Source organism: Heteronotia binoei, chromosome 6 (genome assembly GCF_032191835.1).
Source record: "Heteronotia binoei isolate CCM8104 ecotype False Entrance Well chromosome 6, APGP_CSIRO_Hbin_v1, whole genome shotgun sequence".
Taxonomy (NCBI): domain Eukaryota; kingdom Metazoa; phylum Chordata; class Lepidosauria; order Squamata; family Gekkonidae; genus Heteronotia; species Heteronotia binoei.
This window is the reverse complement of record NC_083228.1, coordinates 74,526,448-74,550,509: the sequence shown is the minus strand read 5'-3', so window position 1 is coordinate 74,550,509 and position 24,062 is coordinate 74,526,448. Positions and strand designations below refer to the sequence as shown.

The 24,062-nt window shown below is 39.9% G+C and overlaps 1 protein-coding gene across 2 annotated transcripts in view; it reads left to right on the top strand.

Moving 5' to 3' along the window:
* CNNM2 (cyclin and CBS domain divalent metal cation transport mediator 2) overlaps window positions 1–24,062 on the top strand; it is a 185,394-nt gene that overhangs the window by 135,587 nt on the left and 25,745 nt on the right. For both annotated transcript variants that reach the window (XM_060241750.1, XM_060241749.1), the window contains exons 2-5: window positions 2,535–2,678; window positions 5,528–5,665; window positions 9,647–9,816; window positions 20,960–21,053. In XM_060241750.1, the coding sequence (XP_060097733.1) occupies window positions 2,535–2,678; window positions 5,528–5,665; window positions 9,647–9,816; window positions 20,960–21,053 (546 nt within the window). The remainder of the gene's footprint in view (window positions 1–2,534; window positions 2,679–5,527; window positions 5,666–9,646; window positions 9,817–20,959; window positions 21,054–24,062) is intronic.

Below are 24,062 nucleotides of genomic sequence, written 5' to 3'. Positions count from 1 at the left end.
AGAAAATTTAGAAACAGTTTTCTTGGGAAAGTGTGTTCTTTCTCAGCTTATAATTTGATATAAATATTGCTGATGGCACTGGACACATGCACCATTTTGTATTGCCCCATGGGAATTATTTAACCCATCATCAGCAAGATTTAGCTGCATGGACATTCTCTTCCCAAAACAAGCCCACCAAGGATAAAGAGAGGACTTTTTTTCTAGGGTTATAGCAGCCATATAGAACATTTGCAAGATGAAGAAGGAATTCAGCCAGAGAGATATATAAACAAAGTGGTGAATGGCTGGGTGATCTGTTCTCAGTAATCAACAAGGTTTTCAGGGGGAGTGTGGTGCTTAATATTAATAACATTAAAGAGCATGTGTAATGGGCCAAAATTAAAGAACTTTTGCACATGTGCCTCAAACAGGTTGGTCTACCTGAACACTGCAGTTTGCACTATTTGCACCTGAGCACTACAGTTTGCATATATTTAATATGAGGGTGTGGGTTGTTTGTAATATTGTACAGACCTTTTCAACTGTTCTGTGTGATGTATAGTAAAGAAAAACAAGAAGTGCAGAGGTTATTAAAATGGGAATTTAGGCTGTAGTTGGAAATATTAAATACCATTACACAAACCCCAGCCCTTTTTATTCTCCTGACAAAAGATCCTTGTCTTCTGGATTTGATTTTTATAATAAGAATTTTAGAATTTATATAAATATTTCTATCTTGCTTTTCTCCTCACTGGGAATGCAAAGTGACACTAAAAAACACAAATATAATTAAACAATCAGCAACAAAAGAACAATCAATAGAACACCAGGGTTTGTCCAAGATCTGTCTGGGCCAGTTCACTGAAGGCCACGAAACTTGAGCCACAATCTGAAATCTGGACTCTTGCTAAAAGGCTCACATTTCTGGCTGCACCCAGGACTTGAAAATACCTGAAAGAGGAAGGGAGATGGATGTCTCCCTTGATCTTCTACAGCTGGCAAACATGTTTCCAACTTCTCCCTGATCCCTAAAATTAAATACTCTTACCAATGCCAGTTACAGTCACAAAGCTGCTAACAGACTGCTAACAGAAATTAATAGCATGATTATTACTACAAGGAAGTAATTATGGCTTGAGCAAAGATTATTATTAGCATGCGCATAATTTTAAAGACAAATTGTTCAAATAATTATTCATATTGTAAAACAAGGTCTCTTCAAGATAAATCTTGTTGGTGTAGCAAAGTAGGTATTTAAAATATGTCCATCTGCATCTAAACGAGTAGCTCCAAGACAATCAGATTATGTAGTAGTTACTTTGGTGAGAATATAGTGTAAGTGGAATGGAAACTTCATTTTGAGTCTAATATTAGACCTTGCTTTGGAAAATTCCTTTTAAATGATCACAAGCTGGGAATAGCAAAAGAATTTAGCTTTCAACAGACAGCATTCACAAAGAATTTGTTTTTAACTGCTTATGTTGAGTCCCTGGGAAAGCAGATGTGAAGTTTACCGAGCTGAATTGGTTTGACTTGATGCAGTGTTTATGTTGGTTGTTGATAAGGTCCCCTCCTGGTCTAATTTTTCCAAGATATCTTCATTCTTGGGGCATGAGTTAGCTTGGGTAGGATAATTTGAATGCTTGTTAGTTTAGTAAATAGATTCCTGTACTAAATTTTTACTGCCTATAAAGGAGTCTAAGCAAGCAGGCAAACAGTTCTGATTACTATCTGGAGTGTGGATGAGCTGTATAGTAGTCTTGAAGTCTATGGCTATTTACTCAAAAGTAACTCCCACTGAGTACTAGTTCAACAGCATGTGGTTACCACCTTTGATGTCATAAAGGAAGCTGGAGCTTCTCTAAAACTCATTTGAATTAAAAGAAGGTTTTTAAGCTTTACTACCATTAGTTTCAGCTATCACAATTTCTTCATGGTAGAGCTGCAGTACATTATCAAAAAATGTTTTGCAGATCATCTTTTTAGTCATGGTGTTCACTGATTTCAGATGTCTTTGAAATTGTTCTGCCTTATCACAGGATACTGGAAATTCCTGCTGAAACTGGAGGAGGAAAGAAAGCTAGTAATGGTTATGAAGTTGAAGAAAAAGGGAAGATTTTTTTTTTAAATTAAAACTGTTTATTTAATTTCAACGTCTTTATAAAGTCCATTAATAATTACAAAGTTGGGTAGCAGTGAAACATTACCGTACAGACTACCTACTACAAAATATATATACTACACAAAGTAATGAGGGATGCTTAATACAAGGCAATGGTCTTAGAATTGTGGGAATGTTATAGATATTTCTTGGTGCTTGTGATTGACTACAATGAACTTAGAAAAGTACACTTCTGCTTCAAATTGTGCTGTTAATCTGTTAGCTATAATGCTAGACACATTTTCAGATGTATATTTTTTCAAATTGATAATATCCCTTTAGATATCTGTTATTATACTGCAGGATACTGTGACATTTTGTATCATTTTGAGAGTAGCTGGTCAGTTGCTTTGCTTTAATGTCTAATTTCTTGGTGTACTACTCTGTGCAGGTAAATCTCACTTGGCAATAGTACAACGGGTGAACAATGAAGGGGAAGGGGATCCTTTTTATGAAGTCTTGGGCATTGTTACCTTAGAAGATGTAATTGAAGAGATCATCAAGTCTGAAATTCTAGATGAAACAGATCTGTACAGTGAGTATTACTCTCCATGATTTTTCCCCTGGGGAAGTAGGAATCCTCTTTAATATGGTTCTGACATGTTAAATTCTTGAGATAAATTGGTTAAGAATTAAAAGTGGCACTTCAACACCCATCCCTACACCATGACATGGAACCGTATACATAGGTTTTTACAGCTAGCAGGTGGTTGTTGGGGAGACTAATGATCTATCTCACTAATGATCTAATCCTTGTCCCATTCAACCTGTTATAGGTATTAATGAAAGAGTGTTGAGTAAATTGAGAGCTCTTCCTAACATGTATAACCCTTTTGTTTTGGCCCACTTTTACTGCTATTTCAAATAGGTTTTGTAGGTTTTGGTAGAATATATATGGTGTGAGAGCACCCCAGTCAGTAATCTCTCTTTCAGACAATGTTCAATTCTCTGTAAAAGCTATCATCTGTTTTAGGAAGTAGGGAGAGGAGAAAGCTGTCCCCTTTCCTCCATCTTCCATAGCAGTTCCCGTGTCCTACCCATCTCACTTGGCAGAGGAAAAAAGAAGAAGACCAGGTTCACTCTTACTAGCATGATCTCTCCTTCACAAGCCCAAAACATTGAAATGGATTTAAAGAGGCTAGAGATGCATTTGTCACTGTGCAGCCAGCCCCCACCTAAAAGTGAGTAGAGCAAGACATGGGTAAACAGGCACAGCAGGAAAGCTGCACAGAGTAAAACACAAGCCTTTTGCTGCTTTAAAGAATCAAGACTGTAAGTCTTTTAAGATGCCACAAAATCCAGCAGACTAACATTGCTACACCTCTGGATTCTATATGATGGTTGTATTTATTTTATTAGATTTGTATCCCACCCTTCCTGCTGAAGCAGGCTCAGGCCTGCTTCATAAGAACATCAGAGAAGCCATGTTGGGTCAGGCCAGTCGAACATGCTGTGTCAACCAGTGGCTAAAAAAAACCAAGCACTGTCAGGAGGTCCAGGACACTAGAAGCCCTCCCACTGTTGCACCCCCCAAGCACCAAGAATACAGCGCATCACTGTCCCAGACAGAGAGTTCCAATAATAATAATCTTATTTTTAATATAAATAAGACGAAGGAAATTATAGTGGATTACAGGACGAGTAGTTTGGACATCCAGCCGTTGTTTATTGATGGTGTTATGGTAGAACAGGTGACAGAATGGAAGTTTCTGGGAATTACCATGAAACAGGATCTAACATGGGGGGCAAATACTTTAGCTCTAGAGAAAAAGGCCCAGCAACGACTATACTACTTAAGACTCTTAAGATCACTACAACTGTCAGGGAGTCTGCTGGTTGCCTTTTATCGTAGTTCCATTGAGAGCATTTTATCTTATTGCCTCTGCGTGTGGTTTGGGAGCTGCATGGAAGCAGAGAGAAGGGTGCTCCAAAGAGTGACGAGAAGAGCACAAAAGATTTGTGGATGTTCTCTCCCCTCATTGGTGGATCTGTATAATATGGGATGTAAAAGGAAGATACAAATGATCCTAAGGGACCCTTCACATCTGGGCCATTTGCTATTTGAGATCTTACCGTCAGGTAGACGATATAGAGTGTTGAAGGCTAGGACAAACAGATTTAAGGACAGTTTCTATCCAAGTGCTGTGGTTAGGTTAAATGCAGGGTTATGAATTATTATTTGTTTTAGATGTATTTAAATGGTTTAAATGGTTTTAATGGTTTTATGAATGATTATCTGTTTTAGATGTATTTAAATGGTTTAAATGGTTTTAATGGTTTAAATGGTTTTAGATGTATTTAAATAGTTTATGAATATGTGTGTTTGATGTGTTGGTATGTTTGTGGAAGAGCACCTCATTTCGTTGCTCTCTTTTTGTTGAGAACAATGACAATAAATTTATCTATCTTTATCTATCAATAATACACTGTGGCTAATAGCCACTGATGGAACTCTGCTCCATATGTTTATCCAATCCCCTCTTGAAGCTTCCTATGCTTGCAGCCACCACCACATCCTGTGGCAGTGAATTCCATGTATTAATCAACCTTTGGGTGAAGAAATACTTCCTTTTATCAGTTCTAACCCAACTGCTCAGTAATTTCACTGAATGTCCATGAGTTCTCATATTGTGAAAAAGGGAGAAAAGTACTTCTTTCTCTACCTTCTCTATCCCATGCATAATCTTGTAAACCTCAATCTTGCCACTCCTCAGTTGATGTTTCTCCAGACTAAAGATCCCCAAGCGTTTTAACCTTTCTTCATAGGGGAAGTGTTCCAGCCCTTTAATAATTCTAGTTGCCTTTTCCTGCACTTTTTCCAGTGCTAAGCATTTTCCAATGCAAAGTATTATTTGTGCAAAACATATGCTAGCACTAAAAGGTTAAATTCACTCTAAAGATGATAAATTGGGAATTTTAGGCAGTTCATGGTTTCTCCCTTATGTAGCTGTCCTGCAATGCATTGAGGCATTTCTTCTTTTCTGACACAGCAATGCTGATAGCTTCTGCTTTCCTGGAAAAAGGGGCAATCTGAATGTTGATAGTTGTGCAATGGAACACAACGTGATGTCACTGGGAGCCCTTTGCCTCATCTTTTGTTCTGCAGCACCATCACAGGGGAAATATTTTAAATTCATTCACTTTTATACTTGCAATATAAATGCTGATTATTCAGGTGCCCAAAAAAGGAAGAGCATCACAATCAGATGAATGGACCATTATATAGGTGCCTGATTTTGTTGTACAACAGGATGTGAATCAAAATGACTACTTACAATTTATATAATGTGTTGATGCTTCAGTGCTATTCCTCTTTCTAGGTATCATCATCCAGTGTTCTTACTGGCATTTAATCTAACATTTCTTTAATTTTTCTATCCCCAGCTGATAACAAGACCAAAAAGAAAGTAGCTCATCGGGAGAGAAAGCAAGACTTCTCTGCCTTCAAACAGACAGACAGTGAAATGAAGGTTAAAATCTCACCACAGTTGCTCCTGGCAATGCATCGTTTCCTAGCAACAGGCGAGTGTGGCTTATCACACTTTGATCACTCCAGGGTCCTACAGCTGGTTTGTTGGTAGAATGGGGAGAAAGTGGATGGGGCGGTGCTGTTTGGCAGAGAGGCTGATTTAGAAAGTGGTGTAAAATATAATTATTATATCTTTAAAAAAAATTTCTCTCCCCTGTTCAGTATTGGTATGAGCTCTAAATCACTAACCAGGTGTGCACCGTTGACTTTAAAACTGAACTGAAAGGTGGAGATAAGCTCCATCCTGCATTTGTAGATTCTTTCACAGTAAAGACCAAGCTACAGGGATTTTTAAAAAGTAAAAAGTAACTCCTAAAAGCTGTGAACAGAAGCAAAGGAAAACAGTGAATGCTTCAGTCCTGTCACTGATAGCAATATTTCCTCTCAGAATTGATCCTCAATGTGTTTTTTCTCTATGGCTTATGAGAGGAAAAATGACCTTCAGTGAAAATGTTAAAGCTCCTCCTCCCTCCTCTCTTCTTCTGAATGCAGCCTCCGCTGGGGCTGGGGATTGTTACAGAGTAGTCTGTTTAACATATAGTATAGCAAATGCCCTAAGAAGAAACAGATCACAAAATAAAATAATTAAGGATTCTGTACTGTGAGGTTTGTAGAAATAACACCTTTTGAAAGAGCATGTAGATGCAAAAATTAACATGGACTTGTTTCCCCAGGCTATACATTTTATTAGTTTGCATTCAGTATACTTATAAACTCCTGAACTGAGCATAACTTCTACTATTGGATATCACAGTATACTGTCAGACAGAAATCAGCAAATGTCTGCAGTCTAACGTTGCTCAGAAGATTGATTTATTGTTGATAGTCATAGCAGTGAAGAAATTGGAGATTGCATTATAGGAGTCTTTCAGTTGGGATCCATTTGAGACAATGTGAAGAAGACTTGACAAAGGAACAGCCAGTAAATCTGGTATGTTTCTTGTCCAGCTATTTAAGATTGTTTCCACTACTACTTCTATACAGTCTCCACATCTATGTTTCTGATGCTGTAGGGTTATATTCATATATAGAGAGAAATGATGTTGTAGACCTGAAATAGTAATTTAGCTTTGAAGCCATTTAAGATATGAGTTGGTCCATTTTTTAATATTTCACTTCATTCATAACCTTTTCCCCAATGAGGATCGAAAGCCATTTACATTGTATCCTTGCCTCCATTTTATCCTTACAAGAACCCTATGAGATAGGTTAGGCCAGGGTTTCCCAAACTCCGCTCCCCCACACTTCTACTTCATGGTCCACTAAAATTTGGGGGTGGAGCCAGAAGACTTGGGAGTGGAGCCAGGAGACAGGAAAGTACAAACATGCTTAAAACTTTTGCAATATTTTGTTTAGGAAAGGTAAGAGAATAGTGGGATTTTGCAATGCAATCTTAAAAATAAAACATCAAGAAAAAGCACAAGGATCACACACAGAAAATTAAAAATATATAATGCTCTCAGCCTGGGGAAAATATGAAATAGCAGGAAGAAGCTTTTCCTCCCTCCCCCCCCCCCCAGGTCTACTCAGCAATGGCAAGGAAGGAAGGAAGGAAGGAAGGAAGGAAGGAAGGAAGGAAGGAAGGAAGGAAGGAAGGAAGGAAGGAAGGAAGGAAGGAAGGAAGGAAGGAAAAAGACTGACTGACAGGGAAGGGGGGAGTGGGAAATAAAGCTTCCCTCTGGCCAGCGTCTTTTCCTCTTTATTGCTCCACACTTCCATCCTATGTGCCTTCTCCCTTCCCCATTCACCCCTCTGCCTGTCTCTCAGCCCTCCCTCCTGTTTCTGCATCCCTCTCTCCCTCAGCCTTTGCCCCATCCCCGGGCCAGCCCCCCTCCTGCTATCCTTTTGCTCCAGCGGGCGCAGACTGCTGGCGATGTTGGGGCTGCTGCTGCTTCAGCCGCTCGGGCCTGGGTGTCGCTCCTCCCCCCACCTGCCATCGCAGAGACCATCAGGGCTGACCACAGCTTTCCTGGTGACGCCGTCATTGGGCACAGCCAAGCCCACCCAGGGAGGCTGCGCTAGAAGGACATGTTGGCTAGGACTGCCCCTGCTGCTGCTCCTTGCTGCATTGGGGCCCTACTGGGCTCACCATTAACAGCGAGGGACGGAAATGGCGTGCGCCCAGTGGGGCCTCAACACAGCAATAAGGAGCAGTGGGGGCTGTCCCGCCCAACACGTCCTTTCGGCACAGCCTCCCTGGCCGGGCTTGGCTGCACCCAATGATGATGCATCCATGGTCCAGCAAAGAAGCATCCTTGGCCCGGTACTGGGTCGGGACCCGGTAAATGGGAAATCCCGGGTTAGTTTGAGAGTAGGAGACTGGCTCAAGGTTACCCAGTGATCTTTCATGGCAGAGTGGACCTCCCCTCCCAGTCCAACATTGTAAGCCCTGTATACATTGGCACTTTAGATCTTTAAAATCTAGAATTATATGTGCAAACAGATTATGGAAAATTGTGACCAGGGTTTTTTCATAGTGACTCATTATTGATGCTTGTCATGCCAATTTATTAATTGTAGCTCACATTTCTAATTTAAGAAAAATTGAATGGTCTAGGGATGGTTCCCTAGATAGCAGACCACTGTGGCCCTATGTAAGAATAAGATATAAATATTTTAAAAAGATTAATTCATTAGAAAGCCACTGATTAGATTAAGTGCCCTCAGGAGAGGGTGGCCAGTGGGAGAATGCGGGATTCCAGGGGGCATCTAGCCGCTGATTTGTGCACAAGGGTGGCTCAGTGCATACTGCCAGGAACTCTTGTCTTTGTCCAGACATATCCCCACTCGCTTCCTAGCATAAGCTCCTTAAGCTTTTGCAGTATTTGCAAGTTAGAATACCTTCCCACTGCTCAATCCAATCTTTCTTTGACTAGGTGTGCTTTTCTCCAAACTACATTGGAGGGGTTAACCTTCCCTTTAAACAGAGCTTGCACTTTTTTGGGGCCTTCTATTTATTGTGCCCCTCTTCTCTTAGGGGTGCAGGAAGTACACTGTGATAACTGATCTACTACCTTTACACCACTTTTTTTCCTGAGTTGACTCCCCTTCCCCTCAGCCTTGGAGCAGAGGATTGCCTTTTGCTTTGGTGTTTTGTAAGCTTTTTTCTGTTAATATTCAGCAACTGCTGTTTGGCTTGTGTTAAAAGTTGAAGCCAATGGAAGACACAGAGATCCTGAGGAGGAAAGATTTGCTCTTGATCTCTAGAGTAGTAGTGCTGTGTGGAAGTGATATGAACTTCCATGAATCTGAAAAAACATTCACGTCCTCCTTCCAAGAATTAAAGTGCTCTGCCAAGGAGGAGCAGATCTGAGCCCTCTTGCTAAGAAGGAATCAAGGAGAAGAAACCATCAAGGATAAAGTGAAGGATTAAAGGGGGAGATTGGGGTGGGAGCACCCGGCAGTCCTGTAGCCAGATTTTTTTTTCCCATGGAAGTGTTGCAGTAGGGGATGCCATCTGCTGCACCCCCTGTCTGTGGTTCTGATTCTAGTTCCATTGTCATATGGAAGCTGTTATTTTTGCAATGCAAAAAAAGAATGTAATTAAATTGTGAAAAATAAGAGAGAGGATATGAACCTGTGATAATAAAGTTATCTTTCTGTTTTCTTAAAAGTAAGCTGGAACCCATTTTCCAGTATGGCAGAATTAGCCTGAGAATAGTTGGAGCTGGTTTGGTATGACTTTGTGATCTTTGGAAGCAAGTGTTTCTTGATAAAAATGGAATTTTGTGTGGTTTAGATTGATCACTCTAAAATGTGGAATTGGCTATGAAAGCGCACTCAGAATTACTTGTGCTTTAAAGAGATTAGCTCACTTGATCTGATGTTATAAAATTACCTTCAAAACCTGAAAAATTTAAACATTTTCTGCTTTTTGCATATTTATTTATGTTACTTTCTGTAAGTTTGTTTGTCTTACAGTGACTCATCAAATGCACTATGTGATCTATGTCAAGTTGTTCTTATTTCTTCAGAGGTTGAAGCATTTGGTCCATCCCAGATGTCTGAGAAGATCCTCCTGAGGCTTCTAAAACATCCCAATGTCATTCAGGAATTGAAGTATGATGAGAAGAACAAGAAAGCCCCTGAATACTACCTCTATCAGCGAAACAAACCCGTTGATTACTTCATTTTAATCTTACAGGTTAGGCCTATGATTGTGTATAAGCATGTTTTGTAGCCCGCTATTTCCATCTGAACAGTTTCCCATATTCTCTTAATGCTTGCTTAACCAATGTGCATTTTAGCCACCCAACTTGATTATTGCATTTTTGCTGCATCACTGAGTCTTTCTGAGTAAAATGCCTCAGTAGTAAAAATGCCTATGTTTGACAGTTAACAAAAATCCCGTTTCTCTTTGGGTGTTGTTCATGGACTTGCTGAAAGGAGGCAAAAGAAATTGTCCATATATAGGGACTGGAATTGACTGGGATCACGAAAAAATATTGTTCTTATTCAATCAGCTCTGTTTATCCTCACTGGCACTCTATTGGTAAATTTTATAGGCTACATAGCGCTATGATACCAGCATATTCTCTATGTGATCCTTTGTAGGTTGGCATCACTTCAGGAAAGACTTGTCCTAACTCAGAGCTCATGAGTTACCTGTAACTTGCTAACTGCTCATATGTCTCCTAGGAGACCCAAGAAAAGATCATTTAAAAACTGCTCTAGACTTCCTTCCTTCCTTTCTCCCTCCCAGCTTTCATATCATAGGAATTTTTTTGCTGCCTATATGATAACTTCATTCCTGGTGCTCTTCCTTGTTCATGTTCCCTTTCTAGGAAAGAACAAAAATTGCTAATATGCCAAGGAAGAGGGAAGTTGCTTAGAATTTTTTCATTACTCAGAAATACTAGTATTCTCATTAAGTAAAAGGTTATTGATACCCCCCACCGTAGCAGAATCACAAAATGGTATTGAAGTAGGAGAACAAAGTACAAATGAAGCACAGCAATCAGGCTTGGGAAAGGTGATGATTAAAGGGGTTGGAAGGAAATATTCTCTCATTCCCTGTAAAGATGTATTTTCACCTCACAACACAAACATTGATGTAGTCCTGATATAAGTGTATCAAGGGCAAAAGTATGGTCACCTGGTCAGGGATGAATGGCATTGCTATGAACCAATAGATCAATACGTTCACTGAGAGAACAGCACCACCTACTGACCTGCTTTTGTCTTTTTGTTTTCTTCACTTGGTATATATTGTTGTGTTGCCTTCAATACTTTTAGGTAAAAATGACTGTGCCTCCACAATTTTTTTTAAAATAGGGTAAGCAGAGCAAGAAAATGGTGCCCCCTCTAGGGTTTGATGCTTGACTTGCTGACATGAGTGGAAGACACTTGCAGCAAAGGAAACTGTTTGTCCTTAGCAGAACAGATTGGCAGGATCCATCCAGTCTATAAATATTTAAAAATACCTGACTACTTGATGCTGTGTTGTTTTTTAGGAATTTTTTAAATCACCAAATTGTATCAGCAAGCTTTTCAATCCTTTTATTTGACCTGCTTCTGATGCTGCAGGTTTTGAATTCATCATCCAACATTCTTCATAGATTGGTGCCACATACACTGACATAGATGGGTTTGCCTGCTGAGTACAGCACATGGCAGAACCCTTGTAAGTAGATGTGTGGAACAGTCCTCACACAAGCTAAAACTGTGTAAACTTTGGCTGGGTCATACCTTTTGTTTTTATTAATTAGCCACACTGGATACAGGACCCATAGAAGAGGAACAATGTTTTTCAGTAATTTTGGAGAAACACATTCTTTGTTTTCTAATGCCTATTCTAAATTTTTGGGGTATATACAGGCAGAAACCTAAACTCATAATACTGCTCTCTCTCTAGTTTATAAGGAACCCAGTATGGTGTAGTGGGATCTGCGACACCCAGGTACATGTTCCTACCCTTCTATGGAAGGTTGCTGGTTGATATTGGGCCAGTCACTCACTGTTATCCTGACCTACCTCACAGAGTTGTTACAAGGCTAAAATGGAGGGGGGGAAATGATTCTTTAAGGCCATTTTTTTCAATGCAGTTAGTTTTCATTAGTCAGATTTTTTTTTTCTTCAGGAAAATATTGTTTGTTTGTATGTTTGTTTTATTAGATTTTTATCCTACCCCTTCCTAGAATGGAATTTAACGTGGCTAAAAGCATAACAATACAATAGCAATAATAAAATCACAATTCCAATAAAATGCAGTTAAAACCTCAACAGATCACAAACCAATGCTTTTGGCATAAAAATCAGCAGTGTTGATAGTAGTGCCCACCCAAAATTAAATCAGTGGAATGCCTGGAGGAATAACTCTGCCTTACATGCCCTGCGGAACACAGACAGGTACCACAGGGCACAAGTCTCCTCAGACAAAGCATTCTACCAGATTGGAGCCATGATGGAAAAGGTCCTTGCTGCATTCAAACAGGTGACTTGAGGGCCAGGTGCCACAAAAGCCCACATGCAGCAGAACAAGACGCCATGATGTGTGTGTGTGTGTGGGGGGGGGTCATAATGGAAGATGCAGTCCTTTAGGTTTGATGGTCCCAGGTCATTTAGGGCTTTAAAGGTTAATGTTAGCAACTTAAATTTGATCCAGAAACCAATTAGATGTCAGTGCAGCTGCCACAAAAAGGGTTGGATGTGTGCAAGCCATGGTGAATTGGCCAGCAACCTGGCAGCCACATTCTGAACAACCTGATGTTTCTGAATTACCTTCAAGGGCAGCCTGCATTGAGCAAATTGCAGTACTCTAGTCTGGAGGTGATTGTCACATGAATCACTGTGGCGAAGTCAGATCTGAACTAATAGGGGGCAGCTGACAGGCCTGGTGGAGATAGAGAAAAACCTGTTTCTCCACTGAAGACACCTGTTTGTCCAAGGTAAGCATCCATCCAGACCCTCAAACTCTTCACAAGAGTCCAGTGGACACAATCCAGAGTAGACAGCTGCAAACTCTCAGCCAGCCCAGCCCTTCCCAGCCACATGACTTCAGTCTCCGTTAGATTTAACTTCAGCCATCTCTGCCTCAACCACAGCATCCAGACATTTCTCAGGGCTGAAAGGCCACTTTGGGCGGTTTATATAGCAGGAGGAAGAACTGGGTGTCATCCATGCAATGATGGCACCCAACACCAAACCCTTCTGACAAGCTCTGCTGTAGAGTACCTATAAATATTAAATAACATTGGAGACAGGATTGAACCCTGTGAAATCCCACAGGGTAGTGGGTACCTGGTCAAAGTCCTGTCCCCAGTGGCTATCCTTTAAGTGAGTCTTTGGAGGTATGAGGTAAACCAAGTTAAGGCAGTGTCCCAAACCCCCAGTGAGGCTAGGAAGCTGACCAGGATCCAGTAATCAACTATGTTGATCATGGCTGCTAGGTCTAGCAATATCAGCAGTGCTGAGCTGCCCCAATCAACCTAGAGTTGAAGGTCATCCACAAGGGCTACCAAGGCTGTCTTGGTACCAAATCCATGCCTAAACCTGGAATTGAATGGATTAAGTGCAGATGTCTCATCCAAGAAGTGCTGAAGCTGCTCAGAAGCTGTTCTCTCAATCACCTTTCTCAGCAATGTGATACTGAGCAGTAATTGGCTAGCTCCTCTTTATCTAAGGAGGGCTTCTTTAAGATAAGTCTCACAGTGGTTTTCTTTAAGGAGCTGAGGAAGGTAGAGAAAGAGAGAGAGAGAGAGATCTTGCCACCTCCTGGCAAGATTTCACAAGGCATTATGGACAGGGATCTAAGAGGCAGGTTGTTGCCTTTGTCTTAGGACCCTCTTTGCATCTGACAATGAGAGCAAGGGGAAGTAGTCCAAAAAGGACCAGACATTGGCAATGGTACATTACTTGCCTTAAAGCTGAAAGGGATGTCCTGATGGAGCTTTGAGATTTTATCTGGGGGAAAAAAGTCCTTTTGAATACATCACAACGAATAACAAGATCTCTATTATTTTGGGAGTCTCCCAATGAAGAAATCTGAATGAAGGAAATTTGCTGTCTGTCCTTGTGGTGGTAGGATGAGAACCTCAAATTGGCCCTCAGGAGGAAGTGATCTGACCATGGATTCACAATTAACTAGACTCTTCAGATCTGCAACCTGTGCAGATCATCAGATCCAGGATGTGGAATGTTTCATATGTGATGCCTGACACTACCTGGGAGAGTCCCAGGCCTACCATGAAAGCCATGAAGTCTGAGGTGGCACAAGTCAGCATTGTGTCTTCATGGACATTGAAATCCCCCAGGACCAAAAGTTGTGGAAAACACAATGCCCAGTCAGAGACAGCTTATATCAGGGGTGTCAAGCATGCGGCTCAGGGCCAGATCAGGCCCCCAGAGGGCTCCTAGCAGGCCCATGAGCAACTCACCATTGCCTGCTTCTTTTTTTCCCCTCTCTTGCTTCCTTCTGCATCACAGCTTGCTTTTCCAGACTTGCTTTAATCAAGCTACGGAACATAGTCTCTATTTTTGCCATTGACTGAACAGCACATGAAGCAACTTATGTACAAAAGTTTGCAATGCTCAGACATTTCATGTTTTTCTCTGGCTCAAAGCACTGACCATGAGATTTCTGTAATGAATGTCAGTAAATCAAAAGTAGGTTTGCAACTTACAGGTATTCACTTGAACAACACCTGACCAGAATACCTAGATTGCTACAGCACAAACATTGTCTCCAGATTTTGATGCAATAATTCAGAGCAAGAGGTGTCAGTTATCAGAAACTGTTAAGTAAACAAAATATTGCAAAGGTGCTAATGTTTCAATTATGTTTTATTTAAAGGGTTTTTTAAAAAAAAAAATCTTTAATTGTGTTTGTCTGTGTTCTTTATAAGGTTTATATCTCTGCCACCTGGCATTACATTTTATGACACACATGGCCTGGCCCTCATAACAAATGAATTCAGCACCCTGGCTTATATGATATAGCCAAAGCTAAACACTGTTGGCAACACAACAGTGTTATATAAAACAATTTTCAATTATTTTAATAAAGTTTAACACTGTATTACCAAATATTTCTAAGTTTTCTGTTATTCATTTCATAAACATCATAAAATAAACATACTGTTTTTTTCAAGCAAATCAGAATACTATAATACCCATACACATCAGTTCTCAAGGAAGCCTGTGATTTTCTCAGTGAAACAGGCTTAAGCAGTCTTTAGCCAAGTACACAGTAAGCAAAGCAGTCCACATTTCTTAACACTGCTCACTGTGGGTTTATCTGCATCTAAGGTCGTTTCCCTCTGTTAAAGGCTTAGATGAAACAAAGTAGTTGAATACGTGTGAGTTGAACTAAAGTTACACTTAGAGCTTGATTGAAAGTGGTTAGAAAATGAAAGTTGAACTGAAGTTGTTCTCTGAAGTTATATTTGAAGTTTCACTCTGAGGTTACACGAACAGAGATCCTAAGTATTGTTCATATGTTTCATTCCTTCATCAGAATAGAAATGATGAGGCTTTTTGTAATATTTCACTTAGCAGGAGCCAATTCTTACAGACACTTAGATTATTCCAAGGAGTCTTATGCTTCATAAACTCAGAAGAATGTGTATCAAGCAGATTATGTGGTGTAAATGCAAACAAATAGCATGAGACATCTAATAAATAATGCAGTAGGACCAGGATTACAAATTTAGAGACAGTGCTAAAAAGAATCAGACATTATATGACAAGCAGTGCAGAAAATGGAGCTACAAAGTTTAAAAAGGCACTATAAGAGCGTATAATACATACCACAAAATAGGTAAACCTATTTAAATCAATCCAAAATATAATCCCTGATGCCTGCTTCTGCTTCCAAACATTTTAACAAGATGACTCAAATTGATGTGTCTTGAAAATAGATTTGCCAGCATAATTAGGACCAAATAAGACTTTATTTACCAAATAGCAAAATACCTAGTAAATTTTTTTGTCAAGAAACCACTTTTGGCAGTATTCATAAATTCTGTGTTCAAATTAGACTTGACTAACTGGAAATATTCTCCACAGTAATCTCTACCAATATAAGATTTTGAATGGAAACACAAACATGCATTTATAAGAGTATAGATTTAAATAAGAACATAAGAAAAGCTATGTTGGATCAGGCCAATGGCCCATCCAGTCCAACACTCTGTATCACACAGTGGCCAAAAATTATATATATATTATATATAATTATACACACACATATATACACACTGTGGCTAATAGCCACTGATGGACCGCTGCTCCATATTTTTATCTAACCCCCTCTTGAAGCTGGCTATGCTTGTAGCTGCCACCACTTCCTGTGGCAGTGAATTCCACATGTTAATCACCGTTTAGGTGAAGAAGTACCTCCTTTTATCCGTTCTAACCCGACTGCTCAGCAATTTCATTGAATGCCCACAAGTTCTTGTATTGTGAGAAAGGGAGAAAAGTACTTCTTTCTCTACCTTCTCCATCCCATGCATAATCTTGTAAACCTCCATCATGTCACCCCGCAGTCGACATTTCTCCAAGCTAAAGAGCCCCAAGTGTTTTAACCTTTCTTCATAGGGAAAGTGTTCCAAACCTGTAATCATTCCAGTTGCCCTTTTCTGCATTTTTTCCAATGCTATAATATCCTTTTTGAGGTGCAGTGACCAGAACTGCACACAGTATTCCAAATGAGACCGCACCATCGATTTATACAGGGGCATTATGATACTGGCTGATTTGTTTTCAATTCCCTTCCTAATAATACCCAGCATGGCATTGGCCCTTTTTATTGCAATTGCACACTCTTGACATTTTCGGTGAGTTATCTACCACGACCCCAAGATCTCTCTCTTGCTCAATCTCTGCCAGTTCAAACCCCATCAATTTGTATTTGTAGCTGGGATTCTTGGCCCCAATGTGCATTACTTTGCACTTGGCCACATTGAACCTCATCTGCCATGTTGACGCCCACTCACCCAGCCTCAACAGATCCCTTTGGAGTTCCTCACAATCCTCTCTGGTTCTTGCCACCCTGAACAATTTAGTGTCATCCACAAACTTGGCCACTTCACTGCTTACTCTCAACTCCAAATCATTTATGAACAAGTTAAAGAGCATGGGACCTAGTACTGAGCCCTGCGGCGCTCCACTGCTTACCGTCCTCCACTGCGAAGACTGCCCATTTATACTCACTCTCTGCTTCCTATTACTCAGCCAGTTTTTGATCCACAAGAGGACCTGTCCTTTTACTCCATGACTCTCGAGCTTACTAAGGAGCCTTTGATGAGGAACTTTATCAAAAGCTTTTTGGTCAAGGTAAACAATATCTATCGGGTCTCCTTTGTCCACATGTTGGTTCACCCCCTCAAAGAAATGTAACAGGTTAGAGAGGCAAAATCTTCCCTTACTGAACCCATGCTGAGTCTTCCTCAATAACTCGTGTTCATCAATGTGCCTACTCATTCTGTCCTTGATAATGGTTTCTACCAACTTTCCCGGTATTGACTGACTGGCCTGTAGTTACCCGGATCTCCTCTGGAACCCTTTTTAAAGATGGGGGTGACATTTGCTACCTTCCAGTCCTCAGGAACGGAGGCAGATGTCAATGAAAGATTACATATTTTTGTCAGGAGATCCACAAGTTCAACTTTTAGTTCTTTCAGAACTCTTGGATGTATGCCATCCGGACCTGGTGACTTATTAGTTTTTAATTCGTCCATCAGTTGTAGGACCTCCTCTCTTGTCACCACAATCTGGCTCAAGTCTTTCAATCTGGCTCAGGTCTTTCAAATAGAGCACTGATTTCACTTAATGGGGCCTTCTGCATACAAAACCCAAATCAGCAAGACTGAATTTGATCACATATGTTTTTCTGAAATATGGTCTAAAATATGCAGTAATTTAAGATGTACAGATATGCTGTATCATGAATGTCATTCTTAGATCTGGACAATGGACCATGAGAGAGATCCTAATTTTTATGCTTGTTTTTGGAAGGCTTTATAACATTTCTTTTAAGCTTTAGGCCACAACCAGGTTATCCAATTTTTGTTCCTGCATTTCTCCTGTCAAAGATGATTCTGATCCATATGTAGCTCCAATAGTCAGAACCTTTTGCATGCTACTGAAGAAGCTATATTGTATGGGCTTTTAGGGTTTACCATTGAGATAAATCTTCATTGCTAATATAGTTATGAATTAATCTTTTTCTTCATGGTCTCTGTATGGTTGTGAACACGGTTTCTATACTTGAAAAGAACCAACTCCAGGGATATTCTAGAGCTTTAGCCAGGATGCTGAAGTGGCTTCGAATGTATGCCCATGCTTGTGACAGCACTATCACCTTTACCACTTGAAGAATGCTGTCTGTGGCTTTATTCCACTATGGTTGTGTGCAGTGCATTTTTAAATGGTGGAATAAAATTGGAAATATGGGCGGTTTGAGAACAGTAGCATCTACATGTACTGTCCACATGTACTGAGTGCAGAAGAAGGGTCTTGGAATTAATATAGTGGGTGACTGTTCACATGTCGTCATGTTACTGTGGTATAACCTGAAGTTATAACATCAATGATCCAAAAAGGTTGACAATATGAGAACGCAGGCACCTTCCAAATTTGTATGGGCCTCAGGCAGAGAGTACCTTTGCCTACCATCAAGCACCCCTCTCATGCCTTCCTTCCCACCTACTGGCCCACATGCCTAGGCATCCATCCCCCACCCTTTCATGAGCCCTCTCACCACCTGTATTAACAGATGGCTTGCACCACCCACATGCCTATTCCCTGTTGAAGCTGGATAGTGTGTATGGCTGGGAGTATGGATGCCAAAGTGCTTGCAAACAAGGGAGAAGGGTGGGTGGACAGCAGGAGAGGTATATGGTTAGTAGCAGTGGGCCCTCCCAGAAGCCCTGGGCCTTGGCAGCTGCCCTACCTTAGGGTGTGCTGATGCTTGCTCTGGTCACATAATGCCATAAGAGACATGGTCATGTAGAAATAGGATTATTGTATAGTAAAGCAACTAGTGCAAATAAGAACATTGTATGGAGTTGAGATGGGGATTTTCTGCAATTAGAGGAGAGTTATTCACGTTGACTTTTATGTGGAAGCATGCAATATGTAGGCAGGGTCCTAAAAATATAAAAAGGATAGATTCCAGAAAAACAAAAATGTAGATTATTTCTTTCTGTGATCATCTTTTAAGAAGGCCTTCTCCGAAGTCATAGAGGAAGGGGGTAGGAGTTGGGTGCAAGATACTAGAAAGAAAAATAAGTATCTTGTGCTCCATTTCAACCAACTTTGCTCTCTAGACCCAATGGAAACTGCATATAGCACTATATGTATGGTGTGACTATGGAGGCTCCAAAAGCATTTTATTTGTACAGGAAGTAATCTTTGTAAACTATGTAAAACTCTTTTACCAAATTATATCTGCATGGTTTAGTAACTGAATGGAATAGAACATTATATATGACCATACCCTAAGCAGGGAAAAAAAAACCCAAAATTGAGGTGGGGATTATAACTACCAGGGATCTTCAGCAGAAGGAAGACTATTAATGCATATCCAAAATACTTCTGTTTTAAAACAATTTTATTAATTTCTAATATATAGTATTCTTTAAGAAAGATAAAAAAAAATACAAATTGAAAATAATACATCATACTTCCCCCCTTCCCCCTACAAATTGAAAACAATACATCACACTTTCCCCCCCCCCCTTCTCCTCACCTCCCCTTTTCTTGACCCCTGCCAGTGTTTACTTAAAATTGCAAAAAGTACAAGGTAATTTAACAAATCAAGAATCTCCATTTTAAAACTTTATAACAATAAGGAAGAAGTAAAAACGAAAAAATAAGAAAGTTAGCTCTATAAGTTCATCTTCATTTTTCTCCTTTCACCTTAAACTCAAAGAAAGAAAGAAAAATTTCCCTTTATAAACTTTAGTCCATTATTCCACCAGACTTCAGCTGTTATCAAAAACCACCAAATGTCCCTTTACTTTCCATTGTTTTTCAACATAATTTTGAAATTTCTCCCATTCCTTTCTGAACTTCTCCAAATCATAGTCTTTTAAGATTCTTGTAAGCTTGTCCATTTCACTCTATGACGTAACTTTTAAAATCCAATCCCATTTTTCTGGTATTTTATCTTGCCTCCATAATTGCGCATATAATGTCCTTGCAGCTGAAAGCAGATACCACACCATCGTTCTATCTTGTTTCGGAAAACCTTCCATTTGTAATCCCAACAAAAAAGAGTCTGGAGACCTCTTAATGTCATAACCTAAAATTTTTGACATTTCTTTCTGAATCATTTGCCAAAATTGTTTTGCTTTTTCACAAGTCCACCATATATGGTAGAAAGATCCTTCATGTTTTTTACATTTCCAACATCTGTCTGACACCTGATTGTTCATTTTTGCCAGTTTCTTAAGTGTCATGTACCATCTATTCAGCATTTTAAAACAGTTTTCTTTAATATTGTAACATGTCGATATCTTCATAGAGTTCTTCCATAAATACTCCCAAGATTCCATTTGTATTTCTTTGTTAAAACTGATTGCCCATTTTATCATTTGAGATTTAACTACTTCATCTTCCATAGACCACTTCAATAGTAATTTATAAGTCCTTGAAATCAGCTTTTCGTTATCGCCCAACAGCATTCTTTCCAATTCTGTTTGCTCCTGTCTTATACCTTCATTTTTAATGTCCTGTTCCACCAAACTCTTAATTTGTTGTAGTTGAAACCAATTATATTTGTGCTGTAATTATTCAGCTGATTTTAGTTCCACCTTTCCCCCCTGTATCTTTAATAGTTGATTATACATTAACCACATCCCTTCATCTGTTTCTGAGGACAATTTTATTACTTCAGTTGGCACAATCCATAGCGGCTTTCTCTCATCACCACATTTCTTATATTTTAACCAAGTACTTAGCAGATTTCTTCTTACATAATGGTGTGAGAAAAAACCATCCATCTTATTTTCCCCATAAAACATATATGCATGCCAACCAAAAATATTTCCATGCCCTTCTAAAACCAACAATTTCTTATTTAATAAAGTTATCCATTCTTTAATCCATACCAAACACACTGCGTCATGATACAATTTTAGATCCGGTAACTGGAAACCTCCCCTTTCTTTTGCATCGGTTAAGATTTTCATTTTGATCCTTGGTTTTTTTCCAGCCCATACAAATTCTGAAACTTTTCTTTTCCATTTACTGAATAGCTTATTGTCCTTCACAATTGGAATTGTTTGAAATAGGAACATAATATCCAAAATACTTCTGGACCCATTTTCATTTTTTCTCCACAGGGGAAAGTGGAAGTGGAGGCTGGAAAAGAGGGAATGAAGTTTGAGGCTGGTGCTTTCTCCTACTACGGAGTGATGGCTCTCACAGCATCACCAGGTAAGCCCTTCACATCTTTGTCTGAAATTACTTCTTTTTTTAAATTCAAATTTTATCACTCTTACAACCATTTTCAACCATAATAGGCATGAAATTATTTCTAAAAATATATGCTTTTGCTGGGATGAAAAAGGGCTCAAGAAATCTTTTCAGTTTTTGTTTAAATCTAAATTGAATGTAAGCTGTAAAATATACTACTACTGGGAGCAACAGAATATTTATTGGGACAAACTGGAGTCTAGAGTTGTTATTTTAATCTTTCAAGTTTTATACTGAAAAACTGCTGGGCTAAAAAAGTAATGAATCAGCTGGAAGATCAAAGATTTCTACAGTTGCAAATAATTCTATCAACATTGTCATCTGTTGTTATTAATCCTCAATTTACACGGGGCAGAGGGTGTCCAGCCCTCCCCCATCTTGTGATGTATCTCATTAGTATCTCTTTTAGAAAGTTTGCTGCCTGGATCTTTCCACCATGTCTCTTTGGCTGTATGCCTGGCTGAGAATAGTCTTAAGCTTTGCATTGCTTTGTTTCTTTGTCCAGAGTCTCCCAGGTTAAATACAAATTGTAAGATCTCTCTGTCTGTAGCCAGCTGCCTGGCAGCTCTTCCCCACCTCTAACTGAATCCCAGCACTTTGTTTGGTCCTGTCCATCATAGTTTCCGCCACACCTCAAGAGTCTCAGGTGGCTCAAATCTACTTTCTATATATGCACTGCTATCCTAGGAACACTATTCTGGGAGTAAGCTTCATTGAATGGACCTGAATAGGATTCTGAGTAGACCTACCTAGGATCACTGTCTGAAAGTGACTGAAAGAACCTTCTAGACAAGTGGAAAGTGCCAATGTAATTGCTTTGAAACATTCCTCATATCTTGGACAGTTCAAAGATCCATACAGATCCTGGCCCCAAGGTGAACAGTGCATGCTTTTGAACCCCAACATGTGAGTGAACAAGAGAGGATTGGAATGAAGAACCCTGTTTCAGTATCAATCAGGAACCATACAAAGGAGAACTGAATCTGCTTTAGATGGGCAAGAGGCCCTGTTGGGAAGGAACAGAACTGTCACATAAGAAGTGGTTAGGTCTACCTGGACTTTTTGCTTTCTGAAAATCTAGAATTAGGAATAAACTCCTAAAAAATCCCTTCTGGAATAAAGGGGTGGCAGGATGCTGCATTCCAACCCAGAACCAGATGAGGGTCCTGTGTTTATTTACTTGGCACTGTATGAAAAAAGACTGATGTAGAGATTTCACTGGGCATTGGAAATTAGGTTAGTGAAAGGAGAAATCCACAGCTCATTATTGTGTTCCTGTGCTAGCTGCCTAGTATGTCAGTCCCTAGGAGACTCTGTATTGAGCCCCCAGGCCTCAGATTCAGCAGGAGTTCACAGGAGTGCAGCTTCTGAACCTTTCCGACGGTTCCCCATCTTCCTCCCCACCTATTTGGTCCATTGAAACTGCATAACAATCTCTGGATTAGGAGAGCAGGCAGCTGGCCAGCCACCAGGAGCTTTGCCACGCCCTCAGCAACCCGCATTAACCCCTGGAGAAGCCCACACCACCCTTTCTCCACTTCTTATGTGATTTTGGGCTGCGGGTGGCTTGCTGGCCTTTTGACTGGGCGGAAGGGGGAGCGGCTGGATCTCTAGCAAACAGGCCTCGCTCGCCCAGGACTCTCCTTTCTTGCATTGGATTGCTTTTGGCTGGGAGGCATGTGCTAATGTTATGCTAATGAGCACCGCCACCTATTTTTCTACAAAATGACTCCTGGAGTGTTTCCTTTTTTGTATTCCGCTTTTTACAAGCAGTTAGAACAAAATGGAAGAAAATATTGCTGTAGGTAAATACCTTCCTATTTTTTTCCACAACATCATATTCTATGTCAATAATTTGTAAGGTGTCCCAGAGGAACAGAGCTAGGGGTGTGACTTATGATTACCAATAGGAGGGACTAAGATTGAGTTGGTTCAGAAGTTGGGTTTTTTTTTTTTAATATTTTATTAAGGACCTGTCTTTTGTCTGTTGTTTGAGAGCTGCAGTCTGCGGTCATTTCCCCACAGGTTACTTGCCCCTTTGATACTGATAGGAAGTGCCCCCCCTTCCTGTTTCTCCACAGCACTTCAGAGCATTTGTAGATCTCCTTGACTTTTCCCAGCTTTTCTATGATCATTCCCAAACCTGTTTTAATGTGAAATTGTGGAAAAGATTAAAGTTCAACCTGGATTGCTTTGTGTGGGTGGGAAACTTTGGATTTTCCTGGGCCTGTTCACATAGCAGACTTTTTTTTTTTTTGCACCATTGTGACCATACCCCATCCCTAGTCACTGGGGTACTTTTCAATTGGCAATTGAATATCAGTGTAACATTATAACATCCTGTGTATTAGGCTTTCTGAATTCCCATCTTTCATTTAAAAAGGAACAAATCTCTGTGAATTTTTTTGGGGGGGCGGTATTTGTGAATTTCCTGCATTGTGCAGTGGATTAGACTAAATGACCCTGGGGATCCCTTCCAACTCTATGATTCTTTGATTCTGGCACCTTTGATTGTGGAGATATAAGAGGACAGGTATATCTTCATTAAAAAGGGCTAGAGATTTGCTTTGAAAATAAAATCTGTAAATTCAAAGAACCTCATACATGGATTATTATAACAATATACTGATATAGTAGTATTCAGCTGCAGATTAAAAAAAAACACCTGGTTGTATGGGGGGGTTGTTGTTGTTGGAGGATTTGAGCAGGAAATATATGGGAAACCTGCCATGTGGAAGGTTCAGTGCATCTGCATTGTATCAGCAGCTACTGTAGCAACAAGGAAACAATATAAGCCTGACCCTGTGTGGAAAACACCTTCAGAATGTGTGAGATGTTGCCATTTGCACAATATTTGCAAAGTAACAGCTTTGCATTAAGTGAGTTGTGCTCAGTGGCTCTGTATGCTTACACTAACTGGAACTTGAGCCTGCTGTTAAGATTTTGTCACTTACTGACAGAACTTTAGAT